The sequence below is a fragment of the Branchiostoma lanceolatum genome, chromosome 15, assembly GCF_035083965.1.
Source record: "Branchiostoma lanceolatum isolate klBraLanc5 chromosome 15, klBraLanc5.hap2, whole genome shotgun sequence".
NCBI classification, from domain to species: Eukaryota; Metazoa; Chordata; class Leptocardii; order Amphioxiformes; family Branchiostomatidae; genus Branchiostoma; species Branchiostoma lanceolatum.
This window is the reverse complement of record NC_089736.1, coordinates 13,763,816-13,789,699: the sequence shown is the minus strand read 5'-3', so window position 1 is coordinate 13,789,699 and position 25,884 is coordinate 13,763,816. Positions and strand designations below refer to the sequence as shown.

General features: G+C 39.3%; 1 protein-coding gene and 1 long non-coding RNA gene across 2 annotated transcripts; both read right to left on the bottom strand.

The window, feature by feature from the left end:
- Positions 1-774: 774 nt before the first annotated feature.
- Positions 775-4,573, bottom strand: LOC136420274 (adhesion G-protein coupled receptor G2-like). Its single transcript, XM_066407125.1, has 6 exons — positions 4,309-4,573; positions 3,570-3,660; positions 2,727-2,851; positions 2,191-2,299; positions 1,545-1,658; positions 775-1,275 (listed from the first exon to the last, which is right to left on the bottom strand). Exons 1-6 carry the CDS (start codon positions 4,571-4,573, stop codon positions 1,119-1,121), a joined length of 861 nt encoding a protein of 286 aa, XP_066263222.1. The 3' UTR covers positions 775-1,118.
- A 7,847-nt stretch (positions 4,574-12,420) lies between these two features.
- On the bottom strand, positions 12,421-25,617 carry LOC136421266 (uncharacterized). Its single transcript, XR_010753407.1, has 5 exons — positions 25,507-25,617; positions 25,173-25,316; positions 24,732-24,826; positions 14,779-14,901; positions 12,421-12,569 (listed from the first exon to the last, which is right to left on the bottom strand). It is a non-coding gene; the product is annotated as an uncharacterized lncRNA (long non-coding RNA).
- Positions 25,618-25,884: the final 267 nt, after the last annotated feature.

Here is a 25,884-nt window from a genome sequence, read left to right as displayed (position 1 = left end):
ACAAAAAGCCTGCAACATCAGTAAATTACTTGGAATAGAACTAACGATATGCATAGAATACGTGATTTAAAAAAAAAAGTGTCCTAAATCTTAGCCTTGGATTAAAGATACATCTTTCTTAATCCATTTCATGTCAAGACACGTAGCTTAAATCTAGTAATGTATGGCAAATAGTATTAGAAAACCATATAAAAGTGAAAACGAACCAAGAAGGAAGCTGGAAACAGCTAGCTCTCCAACATATACAGGGTTAAGCATAAACATTTGCTATGTTGATGATACATTGTTGATTTTTCACTATTGGGTGTGATTTATTGGACCCACATAATCAAGACTTCCACGAGGGCAGAGCTACATGGAATGCGCTAAAAGATGGGCATGCTTGTATTAAATTAGATATTTAGGAAGCAATATAACCATATAATGTTTGTTGAACATTCTATAAATTTTTGCTTAGGCCATGTCGATTTGATTATATGGTTGACATCCGAGCGCGCATCCATTTTCGGCCGTTTCCCAAAAAAGTTTTCGGCCATACTGTAAATCATGTAAAGCAGCTGCAAAATGGCTAATTGCAAACAAAAAAAAATCGAAAAACGGATAATAATGCCGTAGAATGAATTCAAAAGTCAAAGAAGAAGATGTGGAAGAACTAAAATGAAGAATCTATTATCCGGTATACCATAGTTTGTGTTCATCCTTTCTGACCACTTAGATTCCATAATGATTTTTTGGTTGCCGAATTTGTTTTTTTATTCGCATGCTCGCATCGGTTTTTGGGTTCCTAGAGGATGTTATTCACATAATCAAATCAACATGGCCTCAATATGAATAAAAACATGCTTATTATTCACAGCGTAGTTTATCAGCAATTCATTTGTTTTTGAAATTATTAAAGCAATAAGACATTTTGCTCAGATTCGATTACTGTTGCACATTTTGGAATGTAGATGAAAACTGCCTTTTCCAATCCCAAAGGAATAAGAAAACCAATATTAAACATGATGTTGGAAATAACAGTTAACAGGCATGAATAAATTCGACTCAGTCCGTTTCATATATCTAAGATATATGCAGTCTTACTTTGAATCGAGGCATCCTTTCATTCTTTATACAAACTATTCAATAAATATTTCCATAGGCACTGACTCTGGCGTGCTGCCTGTCCGCTGTCCCTGTGAGCCATCATCTGCGTTAGCATCACTCTGGTTGGACGACGACTTCCCTGCTGAAGACTTGTTTTTGCGAGAATTTCCCACGAGACAGCAGCAATGCCTGAATTTAAGATGAAGTATAAAGGAAGAGAGCAAGGTACCGTTAATTTCAGCCGACACAATATTACTGATTTCTTTAACTAGGAAGATTTTGGACTATATCATATATCATGAAATGTGTGATTCGTCCGTATGACTGTGTTTAGAGTGAAGTGTATAATCTCTTCATTTGATGAAACGAATGATTTCTAGGAATGACGTAACTTCGAAACAATATCTCAGACATTATGAAAAAATACAAATACAAAATACAGCTTTATTTCTACTTACTTAAACCACATGTTTTGGACTTCCTTCTGTCGTAGACAGTGGAAAATGAAGATGAAAAATCCTTGCAGTGAGTTGAATATGCAGAATAGATAGGAGAACACGATTCTTCCATCACTAGAACACAACAGAAGAGTGATTAGATATAAATTATTGATTTGTCGAAAATGATTAGATTCGATTTGAATAGCTGGAAGATGATATTTGCTCTCAAAAATAATTACAGAATGTTCGTGAATAGTAGTTCATGCTTATCTTACAATCAAGCATCGTTCTACGGGAGGCAATTTTTTCTTTCCTTATCAATACAGGTTACATCGTCGGTAAACATGCCGTGTTGTATTTATCAAATATACAGTTTTGGCTAATGTGAATATTTTAAGAAAGTCCATTACAGGTCAGATTGTTTATAGAAAGCATAGACGGGAAATCAAGTTGCTACTTTACTGCATTACAATTTAGGACGATATTCTTTTCCAGGTTGTCAATGAAATACTCTATCGATCTAAATCTCTTATCAAATGCAGATGTGAGAATGATGAATTTTGATCTGGACCAATGGCGTTATCGTCTTTAAATATCTATAGACGGATCACATATCTAAATCCCTACTAGAACAATGTTTACTTTAATATGATTGAATCTCTACCTGATCATGAAGAAGCCGAAGATCCAGGTGAGTCCGACCAGCACCATGACAGCAATAGCGATGCGCACCTGCTGTGTTATCGCACTACTGCCGGAATCAGAGACTCTCCCTATAAAAACGTGATTCCCATGATAACTGTAATGTTAAGGGGTGGGAGCTTTCAGAATTTCGTATTGACCATTTTTTAAGGTAAAGTTTTAGGGGAAGACGTTTTTTGTGTTTTTTTTTATTTTGACCAATCGTTATTTAGCTTGGTTATCGACCCATAAAGAAACTACTTTTTTTGCCACAAACTTATATATGCGCACTCGTGTGAACCCCCATACGCATTAAAGCATGTAAATTATCATGGAAATATAAATAAGGGTTGCCAAAATGTTTACGGAGAAACAAGGCATAAAAAAAGAGTGTGTTGCATCATATAGTTACACATTGAACAATCCAGAAAGTATCAAACTTGCAGTATTTCAAAAGGACATTAGAACAATATGTTCTCCGCGTTATATTGCATTCATGTTCAACTATCAAGAACGCACCTTCGGTCCTCCTCCGACAGACCAGCTTACTGATGACCATGATGTACACGATGGTGTTGAACAGAAGCACAATTCCCACAGGCAACAGGAACCCATAGTACAGCTGGTTACCCTGCAGCCAACAACTACACAACAACGAAATACATTATTTATGACATTGACATTTGTACCCTATTTAGAATTCGACGGTGAGCTCACTACCCTAATTGTGTGTATGTTGTCTGTGAAATAAACGGGAAACTTAGTTCTCTTCGGAGCGTGCGGAAATGTGTCTCTTTTAAACTTTCAACCCATCTTTGTTTCAGATATCGTTTTAGTATTATTGTATCAAAGTGACAATAAAGGATGCGCTGAAGGGAAATAGAAAGCAGACTGTATACGCTCCCTGAAACTGTAAGTATGACGGTATAGGTCGAACCACTTGTCTTTGTTATATGTTGATCTTAAAGTTAAGACTATCTTGTGTGTTTGTTGTTTAAACGGAGAACAAAATGTTAAAAATCATTAGGTTACAGATTTACTTACAATGCTAGTATATTAATACCGCACCTTACAGTCCATTTCAAAGAATATGAGTGGCTGAAATAGAAAATAGTCAACTTTCTTAGAACCCCTCATATTCAATGAGGTAGAGTGAGATCTATGTTTTAATAAATTGATTCAGTGTATTGGAAAAAAAAAAACAAGCTTTAACGTTTTCCCGTCTTTCAGGTTTTATTCTTCATTTCATGCTGTCTTTTTTTTTTTAACTTATCAAGATGACTGAATGGCAGCAGCACATGCATATTTCATAAAAAAAACGATATGTTTGCCATGGCCAAAAAGTATTATTTCATAACTTACACGCTATTGCTCCTGTAGGTCTCATTTCCATCAGGATAGGTACTGGGGACGTCCACAACAAGGGTAATGATCGCAATAACAAAGGGAAGACCTGAAACGTTAAAAAGATACATTAGTACAGCTATAGGAGAAAATCTACTGAAACTACCATGGTCATATCTTTTACATTTTAATTTCAATGTCAGTAATAAAGCATATGGGATATGTACACATTATCTTTTTTCTCAAACAAAGTACATGGCCAAGGAATTAAAGAAAAGGAAATTATGTCTTATCATTCTCGTCTTTGATTTGAAACTTGTACATGTCGAACGTCATCTATTTACCTACCACGTTTAGGAATTGAGATAGAAGGAAAAACAGCTTATAAAGAAAGAAATGTAAACTAGTTTTTCATTACATGTATCACTATCTATACGACTATGAGAACAGTTTTCGAAATTATGATCCTATAAGCAAATGTGCAGATAAAGCATTATATAATGTAATAAAGTTCATGATAATGGGTTGATAATGAGTCTTCATATCTATGTGTGTTTTTATATACAAGAGAATTGTGCTCACAAAACAGTTGGTGTCTTTCACAGTATTCTTATCCACATAAACGGGGGGTAGTAAACGTTTCCAGTCATTTCAACGAAATACTGACGTCGTGCGTTTGTCCAAAGCCATCATGATAATTAAATGCCGGCAATATTTTATTGATATAATTGTCTAATGTGATAGTCAACCTACTTACCCCATGCAAAGATAGCCGCCTTAAGGAGAAGCTTGGACACATGTGCTCCCAAAACTTTCACAATGGCCAGGTACATGTTGAAAGCTTCAACGGCCATCCACATAAACGCAGCTAATAGGAAGTAGTGTAGTAAAAACGCCACGACGGTACAGCCAACTGGGGAGTTGGTAGCTTCGATGCCTGCCAGGAAGATGATGAGAGTTGCCAACAAGGCGATGCAAAGGTTTACAAGGATGTGCTGTGGTCTTGTCTGACGAAGCTCCATGCAAAAATTAAGTAAAATGGACAAAAAAATAAACAAGAACAAAAACTGTAACAACCATAACTGTACATCTTGAGAAACATTCAGCAACAGCAATTTCATCGTCATAGAAAAGTAAACACATATACCCATACCTTATATGAAAGTAGTCTTGGCACAAAATGTTTGGACATCTAATTGCGATCTATCATGATATCTCTACTAAACCTTTATCAAATGTACTGTTTATATATCAGTTGAAATATACAGGGCAGCGTGTTTGCCTCATTTGGCATCAGAGACAATGTATCATGAGATGTCAGCATCATAGGAACAAAAGACATATTTTAGAACAGCAGGTATTGGTATTGACTGAAACCAAATTCAGTACTGCTGGCTAGTAAAGATCAGAAGATTAACCGATTAAAAACCTGAAGTAATTCAAGCTTGAATGTTTGATCGATAATGAACAGTCTGACTCACAACCAGACTAACTCTCCTAGAAACTTACTTGAATATCAGGTAGCTGATAATAGTAAGGATGAGGCCTGTAATGGACAAGGCAATCCCAACCTTACTAATTATGTCCAGTGCATAGCTGTGCAGGCCCTCGTAGATATCCTAAAATACAAAAGTGATATGTATAATAACAGTAAGTCGTAACGGTTATAGTACAGTAGTGTGACTAGAGTCTTTGATCCAATTACGACAAAGTATCACAAAGTAAAGTCCAAAATATATTAAAGATTTTGCCATGTGGGTTGCCCTTAATCACACCTTCTTTTGGAATGGCTTTTTTGTACTTTTAAAAGAATAGATACCCTGATTAAAAAAGTTAAAATCCCCATACTAAGGTTTTTACCTTAACTGCCTATATTTCAGAATTTACTCACCATCAAAACAGCGAAATTGGTAAGATGGCTGCAATTGCACACCACCCTGCCATCATCAATGCCAACAAAGTAACATCCTGATGTTGACCAAGAGCCAACCCCTTCTTCAGCATCAAAGTCCCAGGAAACACATCTTATGTCCTTGACAGTATTGTTTGTGCTGTTTTGAATCTTTGAAGGGATACAAAGATTTGAGCAATTAATGAACGATAAAGTAAAAGTGCCTAAAAATGTTGAAAATAAAAAGAAAGGCCATTGTCTTTGGTTGTACATTTTCATATTTTTTTCAAATTCTACATAACGTGTTTTGTTACATCAGAAAAATAGTATACAGGAAACAACGATAACACCATGATATAAAAACAAATGTCTATGATGGTTATGTCAATAGTTATGATATAATGTAAAAGCTGAAAATGACAGGAATAGCTAGTTCTGTAAAAGAAAACAACTTTTAAGATTTAACTAGTACTTCATGCAGTCAGTAAAGCAAAACCTGCAAATTGTATTTTGAAAATATACTTTGCTGTGAAGAAATAATCAAACATATAGAAGGTCACATTACTTGACTTACAATAGGAAGGTATCTTGTCACTACTGGTGTCGATAGATTCTTGAGTTCAATGCCAGTGAATCTACTCGCAATTACCCTGCTGTTGACCCTGGTTTTCGTGCCCATTGAGGAAGGAGCTGTCTGGTTGGACTGGAACAACCGGCTGTTCTGGTAAATGATGAAACTAAGACGAACTTGCACATCTGTTGTTAGCCTGGAATCCATACCCTCGGTGCCTCCCCGATATCTCTACGGCACTGTGAGTGACCCTCACCCGCCCAGACAGCTTAGGCCGCTCGGGGTGTTGTTTACGGCCTTGGATTAATTAGTTCGGCACCGACGGTATGGCTGGAAGCTGTACTAATTCCTCTCGATTTATGGCCCTGGAAGCCCCGGGTGTTCCGCGGCCTGACAGCGCGATTGGACATGGGCGCTGCCCACAGCGGCGAATCAGGATCTGTTTGTGTAGGATAATTGGCTAGCGGAACATGTCAGTTGATTAAACCTCCTTGGTTGCATCATGTACTCATTAGCAATGTGCTCTTTTGTGTTCACAAGGGATCAATCTATACCTTGTTTAGAAGCACAAGTAAATACCAAAGGTTGTTGTTCCCAATTCTCCAATCCATACAAACTGAAATATCGTGATAATCAAGATCTTGCTCGGCCGCCCGAAAATCTCACGGGTATTGTTGTTCTGATAGCGACATGTTGACGATGACTGTAAACAGCTGTCCTTTCACGCTAATTTCCAGAGTGACAGCCATGAGATCAGAGGGGCATTGGGGACCCAGTATAGCTCAGATTTTAAGCTAGTTTAGCAACAAGAGAGCCTTAGAAACAATGTTTTCTGCAGCCTTGTGGTGCGCGCGTGCGTCGCTCGTCTTACATTTGTCTTAGATGGCGGCCATGTTAGATATGGTAATGAGCAGAGGGACCGAACAGCTGAAAACGCGCGCAACCTGGCGCGCCAATCAGAGCTCTGTATCTGTATCTGTATCTATATAGCCGGTATAACCGCCATCAGGCGTAACACACCAGCTTCGCAGGCACGCGGCGCGGCAGCAGCTGGTCATATTACACCGAACGGTCTGTTACACCTAGTCTTTGCATATCTGACTGCAACCGTTCTTTAAAGCTACTTAGTGATGAAGCTCCTACAGTACTTGATGACAACGAGTTCCATTCTACTATGGTTCTCGGGAAATACGAATTTTTGAACACGTCAATCCTTGGCTGATAACTCTGGTACTTAAAAGCATGACTATTTCTGGTCCTCTTCTGAGCTGGCATTAGATACTTATCAGTCGGTACGTCCACAAGTTTATTAGTCATCTTGTACATCATGCAAAGTCTGGACATTGTTCTCCTGTCCTCGAGTGACATCCATTGCAGGTCTGCTTTCATTTTCGTTACACTGGCGCCCCTTTCATAGTTGTTCGTGCAGAATCTGGCAGCTTGGTTCTGCACCCTCTCGAGTTTATCTATATCCTTCTTTGTGTATGGATCCCAAACTGTTGCAGCATATTCAAGGTTTGGTCTTACTAGAGACGTGTATGCAAGTGATTTTACCTTTGCTGGGCATGCCCACAAATTACGTTTGATCACTCCCAATGTCTGTTTAGCCTTAGTTGTTACTTTGTTGATATGGGTGTTCCACTTTAGCCCCGTTGTTAATGTAACGCCTAGGTACGGGTGGCTCTTTGCTGTTGCTAGAGCCTGTCCACAGAACTGGTAGGTGGTTACAATTGGGTTTCGTTTGTTTGTTATATGCATGATGTAACATTTTTCCGGATTAAACTGCATTAGCCATCTGCTTTGCCATTCTTCGAGTGTGTTCAAATCTTCTTGCAAAAGCTGTGAATCACTCTGTGTGGACAACTCTATATATAACAGGCAGTCATCGGCAAATAACCTAACATTTGAATCAAGCTGGTCTGGTAAGTCATTTATGTACAGGAGGAAGAGTAACGGTCCCAGAACAGTTCCCTGTGGTACGCCTGACGCAACTCTAACTGGAGCTGAGGCCTTGCCTTCTACCACTACCGTCTGTTCCCTATTGGTCAAGAAAGCCTTCAACCAATTTAGTGTGGTGCCTTGAATTCCGTAGTGCTCTAGTTTAGTGATGAGTCTGCTATGTGGGACTTTATCGAAAGCTTTAGTAAAATCAAGAATTGCTAGATCTACCTGTTTTTTACTGTTCAGTGCGCCAGCTATGTCATGAGCTGTCAATATAAGCTGTGTTTCTGTGGATCGCTTTGCTCTGAATCCATGTTGGTAGTCAGTCAATATGTTGAAACTTTCTAAGTGTTTCATGACATGACTATGGATAATGTGTTCAAGTAGTTTGCAGGATATACAGGTCAGTGATACAGGTCGGTAGTTGCCGGGGACAGCTCTATCTCCCTTTTTAAAAATGGCACATATATTTGCATCCCTCCAGTCTTTGGGAATTTCTCCTGTGTCTAACGAGTGTTGGAAAATATTGGTTAACACAGGTGCTATTTCGGTGGCTGTCATTTTGAGGAACCAAGGAGGTATTTGGTCTGGACCAGATGCTTTAGATGGATTGAGACCTTGGAGCATTTTTTCGACACCATTAGGGGAAATCACTATGTGTTCCATGGGAGGGGTACAGGGCTGTCCGAGAGTTGGCATGTTTGTTGTGTCTTCCTCTGTGAACACACTTTTAAACTGTGAACTGAGTGCCTCTGCTTTTTTCTCGCTATCACTGACAATGGAATTACCAATCTTTAGAGGGGCTACGCCGACAAGGTCTCTTCTTAGGCCTTTTATGTATGACCAGAATGTTTTGGGTTTGTCAATTATGGCTTCCCCCAGTATGTCTGCCACATATTTTGAATGTGCTGCTCTTATGCTTTTCTGTACGCCCTTCTTAACTCTCTTGTATTTGTTCATGTCTTCCTCTCGCCCTGTTCTCTTAGCTTTGTTGTAAAGACGTTGTTTCTTACGACAATGCCTTCTTAGGTTTCTGTTGAACCAAGGCAGGTTGTATCTGCTTGATGTTGTTTTACTAGGGATGTGCAAGTTCATAGTGTGCTTTATTTTGTCTTTAAAATCATCCCACTTCTGTGTCACGGACATATCCTCGGTTCGTTTGTTAAAGTTCGTTGCATAATCACTTAGGTCACTCTTGATGGCCGGTTCATCAGCTTTAGTTCGAATGTACACTTTTCTCTTGGGTTTCCTGTTTTGTTTGGGTGCAAGGTTGACATCCACCAATACCATGTCGTGGTCACTTATTCCAGGAACTACTGTGGTCTTTTCGATTATGTTTGGGTTATTAACTAAGACCAGGTCCAAAAGATTACCATTCCTAGTGGGCTCTTGAACTGTTTGGAATAACCCATGGTTATCCACTAAGTGCAGTAGCTTCTGTGCCTGTCCTGAATTGCTCTGAGTGTTATCTGTAGTGCTAGCATCCCAATTTATACCAGGTGTGTTAAAGTCTCCAAGGATGATCACGTTGTCAGAGTTAATTTTAGGTCCCATCTTACTTATGGACTTGTCCAGTTCATCCAGGCTATTGCCCTGGTCCGATGGAGGTCTATAGTATGTACCAATCATTAGTGGTTTCTTTCCTGCTAGTTGAGTCTGTGTCCAAATGATCTCACAGTCTGTGTCTAGATCTGGCCTGTGTGTGACAATCAAATCATCCCTGTTAACCTGGAATACACCACCTCCAGGGCCAGTCTGTCTATCTTTACGGTGAGCTATGTAGTTGTCAGGGAATATCTCACTGCTTGCTATGTCTTGATTGAGCCATGACTCTGTGCCTGCTATTATATCTGGTTTGTACGTGTCAATTACAGTCGCCAGTTCGGCTTTTTTGTTTCGAATACTCTGGCAGTTTACCAGTAAGAGTTTACCATTGGTCTTTTTGAAACCACGACCCCTCATATTGGGGTTACCCTGCTTAGATCTAAGTGGAGTGGATGTAGCAACCGGGGAGTCATCTGTCAAGCTTGCACTAGAGCTCAGTGTATCAAATGAGTTTACTGAATGAAAAGTATCATCAGTTATGTCAAACATAGCTGATGCAAAGTTTGGTATGCCACAGTCACAGCAAATCCACGAGTATGATTGGTGTGTTTCTAATGCAGTATACACCTGAGAACATAGCTCAATGCAGTCTTTATGATACCATTTATCGCAGCCGTCACAACAAATTGCAGTATGGGTATGTTGTACAGCTTTGTTACAGCTCCCGCAGGGAAACTTTGGCGGTCTAGGCCCAGGATTTATCTCGACATCTCCACTTAGAAGCAAAATCATAATCAATGATAACTTTGTACTATCATTGTGCATCATTACTTTCTTGTGACCGAAATGAGTCCCATTCACCCCACTGTGCTTAATCATAAAGGCAAACGTAGCCCAGTCAGAGGTGCAGTCAGTTCTGAAGTCGCATGTGACATGTACGTCCTTTATCTCGTGTTTGTCTATTGGCTGTGCTCCTGGCTGAGCCTTGCCAAGCATCAGACAAAGGGCCAGGAAAATGCAAGTGTAATGGACTTCCATTTTGTTATTGAAAAATTATCACCCACACAGACGTATGCCACACAGGTTTCTACCACGCTAGCTGTACCAACACAACAGGTTTACACCACACAGGTTGTACCAACACAACAGGTTTACACCACACTGATTTCCGCCACACTGGCTGTACCAACACAACAGGTTTACACTACACAGGTTCCCGCCACACTGGCTGTACCACCACCTGTTTACTTTACACAGGTCTCCGCCTCACTGGCTGTACCACCACCTGTTTACTTTACACAGGTCTCCGCCTCACTGGCTGTACCACCACCTGTTTACTTTACACAGGTCTCCGCCTCACTGGCTGTATCACCACCTGTTTACTTTACACAGGTCTCCGCCTCACTGGCTGTATCACCACCTGCTCAGTGGAATAATTAGATCAGTCTGCTCTGTTCCCATTGGGCGCATCAATCTCATGCGCCTTGAATCAGGCCCATATTGACACCCTGCCAGTCTCTAGGGGCGGCGAAAAGTAGGAAGGCAGCCGATGTAAGGTGTAGCGGAAGTAGGATGGCAGCCAGAGGTAGAAAGGCCATCAGAAACTGACTGGCCCGGTAAAACATCACTAAGCCGACCCTAGAGACTGGGACCAGGCTAATCTGTTGTGTGTTTGATAATACAAAATAGGAAATTGTATATTTCTCTCAAATTTCATAATAATAAGTTTATTGCAAGTTCTTGCCCTTAGGCTAATTGCAAGTACATGTAACATAAAAGGACGGACAGACATTTGATAACAATGTAGCATGTGACTTTTCTAGTCTAAATACTAACACTAAATTATTTGGGTTTGACTTCGTATAAAAGAATATTATAAAACATAGAGTCCATTCCGAGTCACCGCGAGGGTTTTATTATAATATTTGTAATCATTTTGAAAAATTTCGAATAAAAGAATATCTGACTGACAATAGTTCTAAATTTTTCTAAAAGATCAAATACAAAAATATGAATTTATTTGAATTCAATTAGATAATTTAGAAATATTTTGAAAGTAAATGCACAAAAACCTCTTTAATTGTAATAATTTCTAAACATCTATGTGATTATTTAACTTTTAGAAATATTAACAGAAAATGGTAGAAAATGGTTAAGAATGGTAGAATGGTGATTGCCCCCATAAAAGTAGGTGCTAATCTGGCCCTTCTGTCTGCCTTTGTACATCTTTAGACTTCACTGCAGGACACCGCTCGGTCCTTTGTGTAAAGCATTCTTCCCTAAACTTCGCAAGGATGTGTGAATTAATTTCTTCCCAGCCCTCTGACCTATTCATAGAGATGTTACAAATAATGGTAGAAAATGGTAAGAAATTGTAAAAAATTGTAAATAATGGTAGAATGCTGTTACCATTATTTAGAAACCATTGTAAATATCATATTCTACATCATGAATATTTCTAAAGTTTTAGAAAACTTAAGAAATATTTAGAAAGTTGAAATCACATTCAAAATATTTCAAAAGTACCAAATCTCTTACACAAATAATAACAATAACTTGAAAATAGTTCTAAATTATGACAATAACAACCCTCGCGGTGACTTGGAATGGACTCTTAAGCAGTATTTTCCTGATGAAAGGCAAACGGTCGAAGCACTATAGCAGGCATGTATATTGTTGAAGATAAACAAGCCGTGCTTTGCAAATATCAGTACTAATTAACAAGAAAATAAAAACAAGCCAATGCTATTTGACTTGCCCTTTCGGTGTTATCAAAGAGATGATTTAAAAATGTTAATCAATCGGTAGCTTTAGTGATAAAAGCCAATCCACTTTGTTGTAAACAACATAGTATCTTTTTTAAACTATTGAATGAATTTTTGTTAGGAAATATCAATATCCGTAGATCAACTAACCTGGTATATTTTCATTCGAAATGGTCGATCCAAGTTCTTTAGGTAAAGATATCGAAGCATCCACTTCATCAATGGGTATATGTGATGAGTCAGAGTAGGACCGTACAAATTCGCTCTCAAGATCTTCATTGTCAACAAGGGATGCAAATCCAATACTGTAAAAATAAAAGGGTCGCTTAAGAACACACTCTGCTAAATCTAGAGCGACACCGGCAATGAAAAGCTTACATACATCTAGATATGTTGATAATTACTGACGTTACTGGTCAATCAATGGTCCAGTACGTTAATGACAAATGATAACAGCTTCAGTGTGCACATCAAAAATAGTTCTGTGGTGTTGACATGCTGCAAAGCTGTCTGCTTATTATTGTTATCTTCGCCGCACGGTGGTCAAATTCATGCTCAGAAACTCCCATGTCCAGCCGAATTCGAACGCTGTTCCACGATGTTCGAAATGACGTAATCGAATCCGAACGCGCGTTCGATTCGGGGTCACCTGCGGTCATCGGAAGTTCTTACTGTAAATCTGCGCGGCCGGGCCTCTTTCCCCGCGTCAGGAAAAAAACTACGTTTGTCGCAAATATTACCTGTTTTCTGGAGAGTATATCCATGCTGGCACTTTGTTGTGGACATCTAACATTTAACGAAGCAACTAGCGTCGTTTTTTGTGACATTGAATATTAGAAGGATTGTTTACTACGGTGTTAATTACCCCCTCCCCCTATCCGTGCGGCATGACATGCGTTCAAACATCGTAAAGGTACGGCTCCAAGAAACATCTAACTTACCTCATTAACGATTAAAAATGACCGTAACGGCTTTCCCGAGGTTTGTGTTTTTGGGATTTTTGAAAAATGTCCTTGATTTTGAATTATTGGTGATTGAGTGCGAAAAATGTCAAAAAATGCATTTTTTTCACAGATTTGTCGATATTCACAATACTTAGAAAAAGAAATTTAAAAATCCCCAAAACACAAAGTTTTGTTTTGTTCCTGGTCGACGAAAAATATGAAGATAAGAGATATTCATTGACATTTAAAGCCAGGCCTTTGCGATGTGTGCCTGGAAAAATGGTCTCCCTAAAACCTGAAAATTATCGTGTTTGGGAGCAAAATATAGAAAAATCAGCCATTCAGCGCAAATTGACGACATTCAAAGTTTGCAAAATCGCTAATTTCGTTTTATTTTTACAAAATTTTCTCGTCCCTACTATTTTGTTTATTTATAAATGTTTTGCCGTTAGCCAAAATGTTGCCCCGTGTAACCCGATACCTTGTCGAATGCGCGTAGCAACGGGAAAGAATACCCTAGTGACAGACCACCGTGCCGAGAGGAGAAGATTATGTTTTTCGGTTGAGACAGCTGCTGGGCGGGTCCGTATGTATGTCAAGAGCATAACTCAAGAAACCTTGGATCTCTATGATTTTTGGTAGGTGTGTAGTTGTTGTGCAAATGAAGGTCAAGTTCGAAAATGAGCTTAAAAATTTGAGTGCATATGTTTTCTGAAAGTTCTATGGTCATGATTTTTGTCTGGTAGATAGTTCATGCCACAGGAAGTAAGTTGTGTAACTTTCGGCCCCATAGCGGCTTGTTATCTCCATGAATGAATGCTTTTTTTCATGGAGATACTGTTTTGCGTGCGTTTGGTGTTTGTGTGATGTTTGTGTCACCGGATGCTTTAAGTCGGAATAACTGTAGAACATGTACATGGATTGTATTGATATTTAGTATGTGGGTAGGTGTTAGGAGGAGGAAGATCAGTGTCGATTTTAGGACCCCTGGTATGTGTCACTAGAACTGAAATGGCGTATTTGTAAAAATCTTTTAAGGAGAATAACTGAAGAAAGTAGCGACAGATTTTCATGTTATTTACTATGCAGGTAACTTAGACAGAGATGTATACAATGAACTGCAAATTATGCAAATTAGACTTAATTTGCATAAGTAATTAGGAAAATCTATATTTGCAGTGTTGTCCGTTGAATACTGTGGCACCCCCACCTGTTAGTAGCTATTTATAGCGAAAGTGGGTCACTTCTCCCCTTGCCCGACAGTGTGGGTCATACCATAGAGCGATATAGAATGAGGGGAACTGGTTTGATAATAAAAAACAAAGTTTCACGGAGATTTCGGGTCCTAAAACTCTTGTTTGGAACTGTAGTGGGTGTTTTTGTTTTGACCTTCGGACATAAATGACTTGTTTTTAATACTGTAAGGCCGCCTTACAATGAAAAAAGAGAGAGGTGTCCATAAACATACTAGATACACTATCCGTGAATACAAGAAAAATAAAATAAAAGTCTGCAGACTCTAAACTATTCTATACAATATATTTTCTTGCTGTTACAGTTGTATCTTTACCTGTTGATCAGTTGTGAAGCTACAATCTGATAGGTTTCCACTCCAATATTTTGCTCTATGCGTCGGAAACGGTTTGATGTCAGGTTGATACGATCGTTGAACTGCTCTAGAGCCCGTACAATTCTGTGAAGACAAATACGTAGCATTGATACAAAACGATATCCAAAAGAGATAATAATGATAATATGTCTACGAGCTATTATCTTTGCCTTTTAGAAAAACAAGCAAAACTAGAGATAAATATTAGCTTGTTCAGCAAATATGAACAGGTTTGCGTTTCAGTGTAACTAATGTGGGGGGAAATGACATAACTAGAAAGGTAACAGTTGTAAAGCAAATAGTTAAAATACGTCATATTTCACTTCATCTCTATCCCCTGCAAAATCTTAAAAACTGACTGTTCTGAAATGGAATATTTTTGTAAAACCCACCCACTTGGGAGAATGTACTTTTCCGGTGGTACCTTCAGTTGAAAAGAACATTTTCACTAAAACCTTTTGCATAATTACCCCACTTTTGAATTTCACGTAAGAAAGAAGTGGGGGTAAGTTTGGGTCCCTTAGCAGCTTGCTACGGAACTGCAGGGGTGTTTTTGTTAAGAAATCTTTCAAACAGGATTGCAGAATACAGTAACGATATATTACCATGCAATATGGTGTGCAGGAAGCTTAGACAAAGATGTACATTATTTGAAGAAGCTGTCATCTGCGCTGCATGGTGATTTGTGAGGTGAATCCGTCACTATTGCCCTTAATCCGTTATCATAAACATTCATATGTCAGCAGAGACCCAAGTCTGTCACCCTTGCCCCTTATCTGTCACGAAAGCCTTTAATCCCTCAGCGTTGCCCTTATCCCGTCATCATAGCTCTTAATCTCTCAACATCATCCTTAAACCGTCACCATAGCCCTTAATCCGCGACCTTTGCCCTTAATCCGTCACCACAATCCTTAATCCGTCGCCCTTTTACTTAATCTGTGATCGTTCCTCTTAATCCGTCATCCTTGCCCTTAATCTGTAATCATTTCCCTTAATCCGCCATCCTTACCCTTAATCCGTCACCATAGTCCTTAATCCGTTACCCTTTCCCTTAATCTGTACTCATTTCCCTTAATCCGCCATTCTTACCCTTAATCCGTCGCCTTAGTCTTTACTCCGTTACCCGTTGCCTTAATCTGTACTCATTTCCCTTAATCCGCCATTCTTACCCTTAATTCGTCACCTTAGTCCTTTACCCTTTCCCTTAATCTGTAGTTATTTCCCTTAATCCACCATTCTTACCCTTAATCCGTCGCCTTAGTCTTTACTCCGTTTCCCTTTGCCTTAATCTGCCATTCTTATCCTTAATTCGTCACCTTAGTCCTTAATCCGTTAACTTTTCCCATAATCTGTACTCATTTCCCTTAATCCGCCATCCTTACCCTTAATTTGTCACTTTATCCCTTAATCCGTCACCCTAGCCCTTAATCCGTTGCCCTTGACCTTCATCAGCCATCCTTCCCCTTAATCCGTCATCATCACCCTTAAACCGTCACCATAGCCCTTAATCCGCGACCTTTGCCCTTAATCCGTCACCACAATCCTTAATCCATCACCCTTTCACTTAATCTGTTATCATTCCTCTTTAATCCGTCATCCTTGCCCTTAATCTGTAATAATTTCCCTTAATCCGCCATCCTTACCCTTAATCCGTCGCCTTAGTCCTTAATCCGTTACCCTTCGGCTTGATCTGTAATCATTTCCCTTAATCCGCCATCCTTACCCTTAATTCATCAACTTAGCCCTTAATCCGTTACCCTTTCCCATAATCTGTACTTATTTCCCTTAATCCGCAATCCTTACCCTTAATCTGTCACTTTATCCCTTAATCCGTCACCCTAGCCCTTAATTCGTTGCCCTTGACCTTCATCAGCCATCCTTGCTCTTAATCCGTCACCATCACCCTTAAACCATCATTATAGCCCTTAATCCGCGACCTTTGCCCTTAATCCGTCACCACAATCCTTAATCCGTCACCCTTTCGCTTAATCTGTAATCATTTCCCTTAATCCGTCATCTTTACCCTTAATCTGTCAACTTAGTCCTTAATCCGTCACCTTTTCCCTTAATCTGTCATCCTTACCCTTAATCCGTCACCATAACCTTAATCTATAACCCTAGCCCTTAATCCGTTACCCTTGCCCTTAATCCATCGTCAATGTTACATCTTGTTCTGACCAAATTTTAGGTCTTTTAGTATATACTATATAGATATAGACCACAAATGGTATGACATGTTAGCAAAGTTGGGATGGTGCCATTGTGATGGAAACTTTGACTGGGTATCAATTTTAAGCCCTGTTTCCGAGGCTTAATGACTTCTCCAGGCACAGCAATATGGATGCACCCATGGGAGTATCAGTTACAGGGTACTCGTCTGGTGGGCGAACAGAAGGACACAGCTGCAGTCACAGTCTAGTACCGTGGCCACAGTGTCTAGACGTATGAGAACAAAGGGCATTTCTTGTGTTATAAAACAACTCATTTCTAGCGATAATATGGAGATTTCTAACCTCTAATCGAAAGTTGTGACAACATGGTGAGCAAGAAGGGATGTATCACCCCCATGTCAGCAGTGGAAACTACAACGGGGAAGCACGGCCAGAAGAGACTGAAGAATATGGACTGTTTGAAAATAGCAACACCAGACATTTGTTCATTAATTTCCAAGGCAGGAAAAGTTGTTGCACGTTCCGCAGACAGGACTCGACTATGGAAATTTAGATTCTGAGACTGGAAGGACATATAACACCAGAGCCGATCTGTACAGAACCAAGGTAAGAGGCGTCTGTTTCTGTTTTTGTGCAGGTAAGTCTTTTCAGTTTTTATGTTAACGTTACGCTTTCGTGGTCATTTCAGATACCTTTCATGGCAAGGTAGAGATTTCGGCAAGTAGCCATTTTCGAAACCATCTCGACGTATGTTTGATATTCAGAATGGCTGTTAAAAGTGTTATTGAAACTTTTTAGGTTTGATGAAAAATGAGCAATTTGTTTTTGGTAGAGTCGGAGTAACGGAGACTACCTTCAAGTTAGTTCATGGTATCTTAACTTAGCAGCCTAGAATTTAGAAATACGTCGCATTCATCCACGTTTCAAAATCATGTGCCATACAAACGTTGAAATTCCAGAACTAATTCTAGTATGTCGCATGTCCACGTATAAGAACTAATTCCAATACAACTTATTTGTACACGTTTGAAAATCTACATCCCCGACAAAGGTAGACTGTTACAGTAGAAAAACTATAAATGTAGAAAAGAATAATACGTCGCACTCGTCCACGTATGAAAATCATACGCCTGACAGATGTAGAAATTCCAAAACTAATTCCAGTACATCTCACCCCCGACAAATGTAGCATTAACTGAAGACAAAGTACAAATGTACAAAAAACAGTACGTCCCATCGTCCACGTATGAAAACCATAAATTATATGCCCGAAAAACGTAGAAATGCAATTCTAGTACATCTTTTTGTCAAGTATGAAAATGTGCACCACCCCCCCCCCCCCCCCCGACAAATTAATTTTGAATTAGTTGTGTAGTTAGAAAAAATTATACGTCGCATTTATCATCCACGTATTAAAATTTTACGCCTGACAAACGTAAAAATTCCAAAACTAATTCCAGTACATCTCATTTGTCCACGTTTGAAAACCTCAACCCCCGACAATTGTAGAATTAGCTGAAGATAAATTAAAAATGTAGAAAAATGATACGTCGCATTTGTCCACGTGTAAAAACCATAAAAAACTAGAAAGGCAACATTTGCGGGAGCAAATGCAACATGTTTCGCCCATTTCCCTCCCCACGCAAAAATCGACTGTGGCATAGAGGCTAACGTTTGTTGTATGTCTGCAATGTTGGTATTTGAATGAATAATTGAATTGAAGACCAGTCAGAAATGGATCTCTCCCAATTTGAAACCCTATGCATGGATGGGCTCTTCCAGGCACCCATATTCATATGCTATTATTTTTTTAGTACAACGCTACGCCACACATTTTGTTTAATGCGCTATCGATCAGCGCCGATATTCAATACTTCCCCGTGGCCCGATAGTGTAGACATGTAACAGGGGTTTACGTAAGGAGGTTGAAAATTCTTACTGATTTACGTCATTTTTAGCCAAAAACTTTAAACAACTACTCAAAGCAAGGGCCTCCTTGCTCAACGTAAATTTTCACGCACTTCACAACTCTCTATCGTTAATGTTAATGTTATTGTCAACGTCCCGACACGGGATGTTTCCTAAGGTGGGAAACGTTGGATATTTTGTGTGCACTATTGTGCGCACTAGTGTCCAATCTTGGTCACAGAGGGGTAGAAAATTTCGTGTACATAGCGAGGAAATGTCAGGTTTTACAATAGTGTCCAAGCTTGCAAACTTGTAGAAATCTTTGTTTCCATGCAGTGTTAAAATCAGGAAAACACCGTGTGTGTCGAAAAATACCACCAGAAAAGTTTTGAACCTTCTCAATTGCACTAACATAACTTCAGTAGGACACAACAATAACTTACAACACAAGGATGTGAGCCAGGGAGTAGTGAAGTTGTGTCTGCACCTGTCAGAGTACTAGTAGTGCCCCTAATTAAATTGACTATTTCAACCAATCAGGTTGAGCTTGATAAATCTGCGCTCTCTCATTGGCTGACCGAATTAGTCAACCCGGCCAGATGAATAAAGATGTGTCCTATAGGTCAGTGACCCCATATGAGGAAAATAGACGATCTTCTTCCCAAAACACCCTCTAAAATCGCATTTCGAAGTATTGTATGCCAAAAGTGCGAATGGGATTCTTTAAATATTTGTTCAATGTACCACCATAGCAAATTTCAGGTCATTTGGATGTATTTCCAGAGCACAGGAGGCCAAAATGTACGTTTTTGGTCAGAAAAACCTCAATAAAATCACTTTCAAGGTCAATATCGCAAAAAATAAAAAAGGCTCCCAGGGTACTAACCCACTCTACATGTATACCAAATTTCAGCTCAGTTGGTGCAGGGACGACCGAGCTGAGTCGATTACAAGATTTGACAGGAGAAAGAAACCATACGAACACAATATATTGCGCCCAACAGTATGTTGGGCTCAACATATTTACAAATGTAGAAAAAAAGGATACGTCGCATTCGTCCAATTCTTAAAGTATTAGTTATACCCCCATTCCACTTGGACGGCGCTTTCGCCGCGCTCTCACGGCGACATAAGGACCCCATTCCAAGTCACAACACGGTTACGGGGGGCAAATGACCCATATCTTTAGTTCGAAATATTTCGAAATGTGAAATAAACCTATCTGGCTATCTATATTTCAAATCTATTCAAAAAAATGATCTCTTTTGACAGTCACTTTCGAAATGTTTGCAAATGATCAGAACAACTTCTGAAACATAGTATTCTCGTATTTCCTTTTGTTAGAAACATTAATGAATACTTATAAAGTTTTGTAATTAATAAAACAATAATTCGAAGATATAATAAATACCATTAAAAAAACATAAAATTGACCAGATCGCCGTGAGAGTGCCGAACTCCTGGAAAACGTGCTCAAGTGGAATCTCTACGGCGACCCAAAATCTCAAATGTCAGCAACCTTTTATGAGCGACCAAAGATTTCACAGATAACTCAACGGATGGGGGCCTAAATTAGTAAAAGTCCGTCAAAACTACCTGCACAACTCCAATTTTACCTGTGCTAGCATGTAGATTTTGAGCCCTACCCGTACACTCTTCACTCACCTTAGTTACAGGATAAGAGGTCAAATTCCTAGGGACCCAAAATTGTGAAATTGCTTATCAGTTTCACGCATATTTAACTCCAAATGTTGTTTTCCTAGCTAAAGATAAAATTAGTACAATTTTACCTGTACTAAAATGCGAATTTCGAGCCCTATTTTTTTAATCGAACTCCAAAACCTTGAAGTAAGTATAACACGCCATATTCGTAGGTACTAAGAAATATGTCAAACAGCTTATCAGTGTCACATACATTCTAAATTTTGTTTCCCTGTGGCTGTAGGACCTAGCAACTACATGACTAACACGCCACCGCCAACTACTTTGAGAAAGAAAAGCCAATCATGATTTTGGAATAGTCTAATTCAAGTCAATAATTCAAGAGGTTAAATCGACCGAAGCTGTCTACCGTCTTCAGAGACGACAAGAACCAAAGAAGAGAGCATTTAGGTTGATATGTTTCTGTATGTTTTTTCTCGATCCCTGCACAGGTCACCTATACCGGACTACAAGGTCATCCGGGGCACCCGGTATCCACGTGCACTAGGGACGAACAATCCAGGCCTGGAACAATCTGGCCGTTTCCCACACAGACTCTCACCGCAGCAGGGGAGGTCGCCGGAGACCTTCCACTGCCGGACCAGCATCAGAGCCGTGTTACAATGATTGTGCTGTTACAACCAGACATTACCTGACACGATTTAGAGAATCCACACACTGGCGTGCACATGTTGTCCACTTTATTTGATTCAAACGAATATGTATTGTCTATTTTGTTGTTTATTTTAGTGTGCAACTTTTAGAAGCTGATTTTGCATGTATAACGTTATGAAAGAAAATACAGGTGATTAACCTCGTCGACGACAATTCAAATCAAACCGGATGTACCAATGGTAGAAACCCAATACAAATGTGTATGCAATTGCAAGCTGCAGTAACATTTCACTCCGTCACTTACGTCCAAGAAGTTACAGTGCAACTCCTTACCAAACTTGGAACGGTTACTTTAGAATTAGTCTGCTATTGTTGTGCTATAATTCTTTGACGGTTATTCATTTGTTTAAGTGAACTGCAGCGAAGAGATAAAGTAATCAATGTTGTGTGAGCAGAGTAAGACAGGAGACGAGAGATTTGTAAAACTAGGAAGTTAAGGTCAAGAGAGCAATAGAGACATTCAGTAATTAATAAGGATCGTAGTAAGCCAACATTATGAAGTCACAATCAGTCAGGGTTATAACGTTTACGTCCCCCTTGGTAAGTATGCGGGAATCCTTGTCTCTGTGTCATTTCTTTATCCTTGATGTGGTCGTCTTCAAATCGGCATCTAAAAGAAACCGTATTTATACATCGGCCATTCTTTATTGTAAGAAGGAAAGGGTCTCAAGTATTCACCATTTCAAAATTAACTTAATTTTATTCCAAAAGCTAATTGGCCATCTCACCATTAAACAAACTAATCGTTCATGGTTTTTGTGGCTGTCGTCCCTACATCTCTGACAAGACCACAACTGCCATGTTCTTTAAGATCACGTCTCCTACACTTTCTAATTTAACATCACATTAAATAACAAATCTATATTAACCCTCTATCGTTGGGGATCTTGTCGTCCCTTACTTTTCGACAAGATCACAACAACATGATGCTCAGTGGACCTTGCTCGTCCTTTAGTACAGTGGGCCTTGTGTCCATTTGTGCCAACGGCAAGGTCACAACACCACCACACTAATAACATTCATCTCTTATACCTAACATAAGTGGCAAAAACCACCCTTCCGGTCAAAATGGTCACACTCACACCTAACCCAAAACTAGGAAAAATATGGGAAACCAACATTAGCGACAAAAACCAACCCTAATATTATTGATTCCAACACTTTCTAATCCAACATCACATTAAATAACAAATCTATATTAACCCTCTATCGTTGGGGATCTTGTCGTCCCTTACTTTTCGACAAGATCACAACAACATGATGCTCAGTGGACCTTGCTCGTCCTTTAGTACAGTGGGCCTTGTGTCCATTTGTGCCAACGGCAAGGTCACAACACCACCACACTAATAATATTCATCTCTTACACCTAACATTAGTGGCAAAAACTACCCCTCCGGTCAAAATGGTCACACCCAACCCAAAACTAAGAAAAATATAGGGAACCAACATTAGCGACAAAAAACCACCCCAATATTATTGATTCCAATACTTTCTAATCCAACATCACATTAAATAAAAAATCTTTATTACCCCTCTACCGTTGGGGATCTTGTCGTCCCTTACTTTTCGACAAGACCACAACAACATGATGCTCAGTGGACCTTGCTCGTCCTTTAGTACAGTGGGCCTTGTGTCCATTTGTGCCAACGGCAAGGTCACAACACCACCACACTAATAACATTCATCTCTTACACCTAAAATTAGTGGCAAAAACCGCTCCTCCGGTCAAAATGGTCACACCTAACCCAAAACTAGGAAAAATATAGGGAACCAACATTAGCGACAAAAACCACCCCCCAATATTATCAATTCCAACACTTTCTAATCCAACATCACATTAAATAACAAATCTTTATTAACCCTCTGTCGTTGAGGATCTTGTCGTCCCTTACTTTTCGACAAGATCACAACAACATGATGCTCAGTGGACCTTGCTCGTCCTTTAGTACAGTGGGCCTTGTGTCCATTTGTGCCAACGGCAAGGTCACAACACCACACCAATAATAATATTCATCTCTTACACCTAAAATGAGTGGCAAAAACTACCCCTCCGGTCAAAACGGTCACACCCAACCCAAAACTAAGAAAAATATAGGGAACCAACATTAGCGACAAAATACACCCCCCCAATATTATTGATTCCAACACTTTCTAATCCAACATCACATTAAATAACAAATCTTTATTAACCCTCTATCGTTGGGGATCTTGTCGTCCCTTACTTTTCGACAAGATCACAACAACATGATGCTCAGTGGACCTTGCTCGTCCTTTAGTACAGTGGGCCTTGTGTCCATTTGTGCCAACGGCAAGGTCACAACACCACCACACTAATAACATTCATCTCTTAAACCTAAAATTAGTGGCAAAAACTACCCCTCCGGTCAAAATGGTCACACCTAACCCAAAACTAGGAAAAATATAGGGAACCAACATTAGTGACAAAAACCACCCCCCAATATTATCGATTCCAACACTTTCTAATCCAACATCACATTAAATAACAAATCTATATTAACCCTCTATCGTAGGGGATCTTGTCGTCCCTTACTTTTCGACAAGATCACAACAACATGATGCTCAGTGGACCTTGCTCGTCCTTTAGTACAGTGGGCCTTGTGTCCATTTGTGCCAACGGCAAGGTCACAACACCACCACACTAATAACATTCATCTCTTACACCTAACATTAGTGGCAAAAACTACCCCTCCGGTCAAAATGGTCACACCCAACCCAAAACTAAGAAAAATATAGGGAACCAACATTAGCGACAAAAACCAACCCCAATATTTTCGATTCCAACACTTTCTAATCCAACATCACATTAAATAACAAATATATACTAGCCCTCTATCGTTGGGGATCTTCTCGTCCCTTACTTTTCGACAAGACCACAACAACATGATGCTCAGTGGACCTTGCTCGTCCTTCAGTACAGTGGGCCTTGTGTCCATTTGTGCCAACGACAAGGTCACAACACCACCACATTAATATCTTCCATATATCACACCCACACATTAGTGAAAAAAACATCCCTCCAGTAAAAATGGTCACACCCAACCCAAAGCAAGAAAAAATTAGCAAGAAAACAAAAAAAAGAAAACTACAAGAAAAACACCCCTCCGTCAAAATAGTCACACCCAACATTAGCGAAAAAAAAACACCCCTCCCAATAAAATGGTCACATCCAACATGGCCGCCCCCTTCCTTGGATGCAAAAACAGAACAGGTTTTGCTATCGCAAACCTGTAAATACTGATTAATCTAGCATTATAAACTATGTTTCGTCTTCGAAAATTTGAATTTAATATTCTGAAAAAAAGTCTTAACATGCTTTCCCTTTACCAGCTTAACTAAAAACGTTAAAAAATCCGATCAATGCATTCAAAATTGATATGTTCAATTCATGAACGTATCTACATTTATGTAATGGTTAACGATATTAAGCATATCTTGTACCTAGAGGGAGCCTGATCCTTGATTTGACTCCGATAGAGGACGTCATCATCAGCATTCATTATCTGATCAATGGACGCGACTACAGAGTAGCCAACCTGTAAGTTAAAGCACATTTATGCGTTTTATTGCATATAATTAAAGGCTAAGGTGGTTACGTAATGATAAAACCACTGCAAATATCGGTCAACAATGTGTAACTTTCAGTTCAATGGGAAGACCAAACTCTACAAACGTTGGAAATACACGATTGTAAACGACACAAGACTGAGTTAAAGGGCAACTATGGCTCGGATAATGCAACGCGGAGAATCCTCACAAAGAAGAACAAGGGGTCCAAGGTCTGGGTAAACATTTCATTTGCAAACAACGTATATTGCTTCACATTTCTAACAAGTTATGCTTACATTTACATTTGAAAATGTGCACACTGTTGAGACTCACATTTTCATCGCCAGTGGTTTGTGCAATGTTTTCAAAGACAGTTGCGGCGTCTGTGATGTTTTCTGACGAAAGTAAACTCCCGATAGACGTTAGAATCTGTAGGTCTGCAGCAACGTCTGCTACATTATCAGGAGTTACAGACATCTAAATAAGAAATCGATAATTACGTCTCAGGCAGTGATTTCCCTTTTTATCATGGTTGATTTTTAAATTTTACGATTAAATTTTAGACAGCATTTTCTCTCGAAAGTAATCATTTTTAGTCACTTGTTGGTAAAAAGTTCACTTATTAAAGGGACAAATCTTTCTGCATGTCTTTCTTAATATAGATTACCTGTGCCAGATTAGACAAATCTAACCGACAATCTAACAGCTCTGGGCTTAGCCAGCTGACTCCAGTCTGAAAAGTTCCGGTACATCTTCGAACTGCCAAAGGAACGCCGGCTGGAAATTCAAGCAAAGAGTAGAGAAAAAAAATCATGTTGTAATCATAGGTTTTAATATGCTACAAAGTGTTTTGTGACATATTTTTTTTAATTTGAAAGAAGCTCATAATTGTCATAATATGTCCTTGAAACAACTAATGGGATAGCACATTTCCTATCATCACTATTGGTTCAGTAGTGGTCTGAAATGCCACAGTTCAATACAGATAAGACTCACGCGTATAGCAATTAACACCCGGCCCAGCTTGTTTCATAGTATTTTCAAG

Coding starts and splice junctions, on each gene's coding strand:
- LOC136420274 (XM_066407125.1), bottom strand. CDS start 4,573: ATGGAGCTTCGTCAGACAAGACCACAGCACATCCTTGTAAACCTTTGC. Junction 2,852..3,569: donor ACCTACAGGAGCAATAGCGT/GTAAGTTATGAA, acceptor GTTGTTGTGTAG/TTGTTGGCTGCAGGGTAACC. Junction 2,300..2,726: donor CTGTCGGAGGAGGACCGAAG/GTGCGTTCTTGA, acceptor ACGTTTTTATAG/GGAGAGTCTCTGATTCCGGC.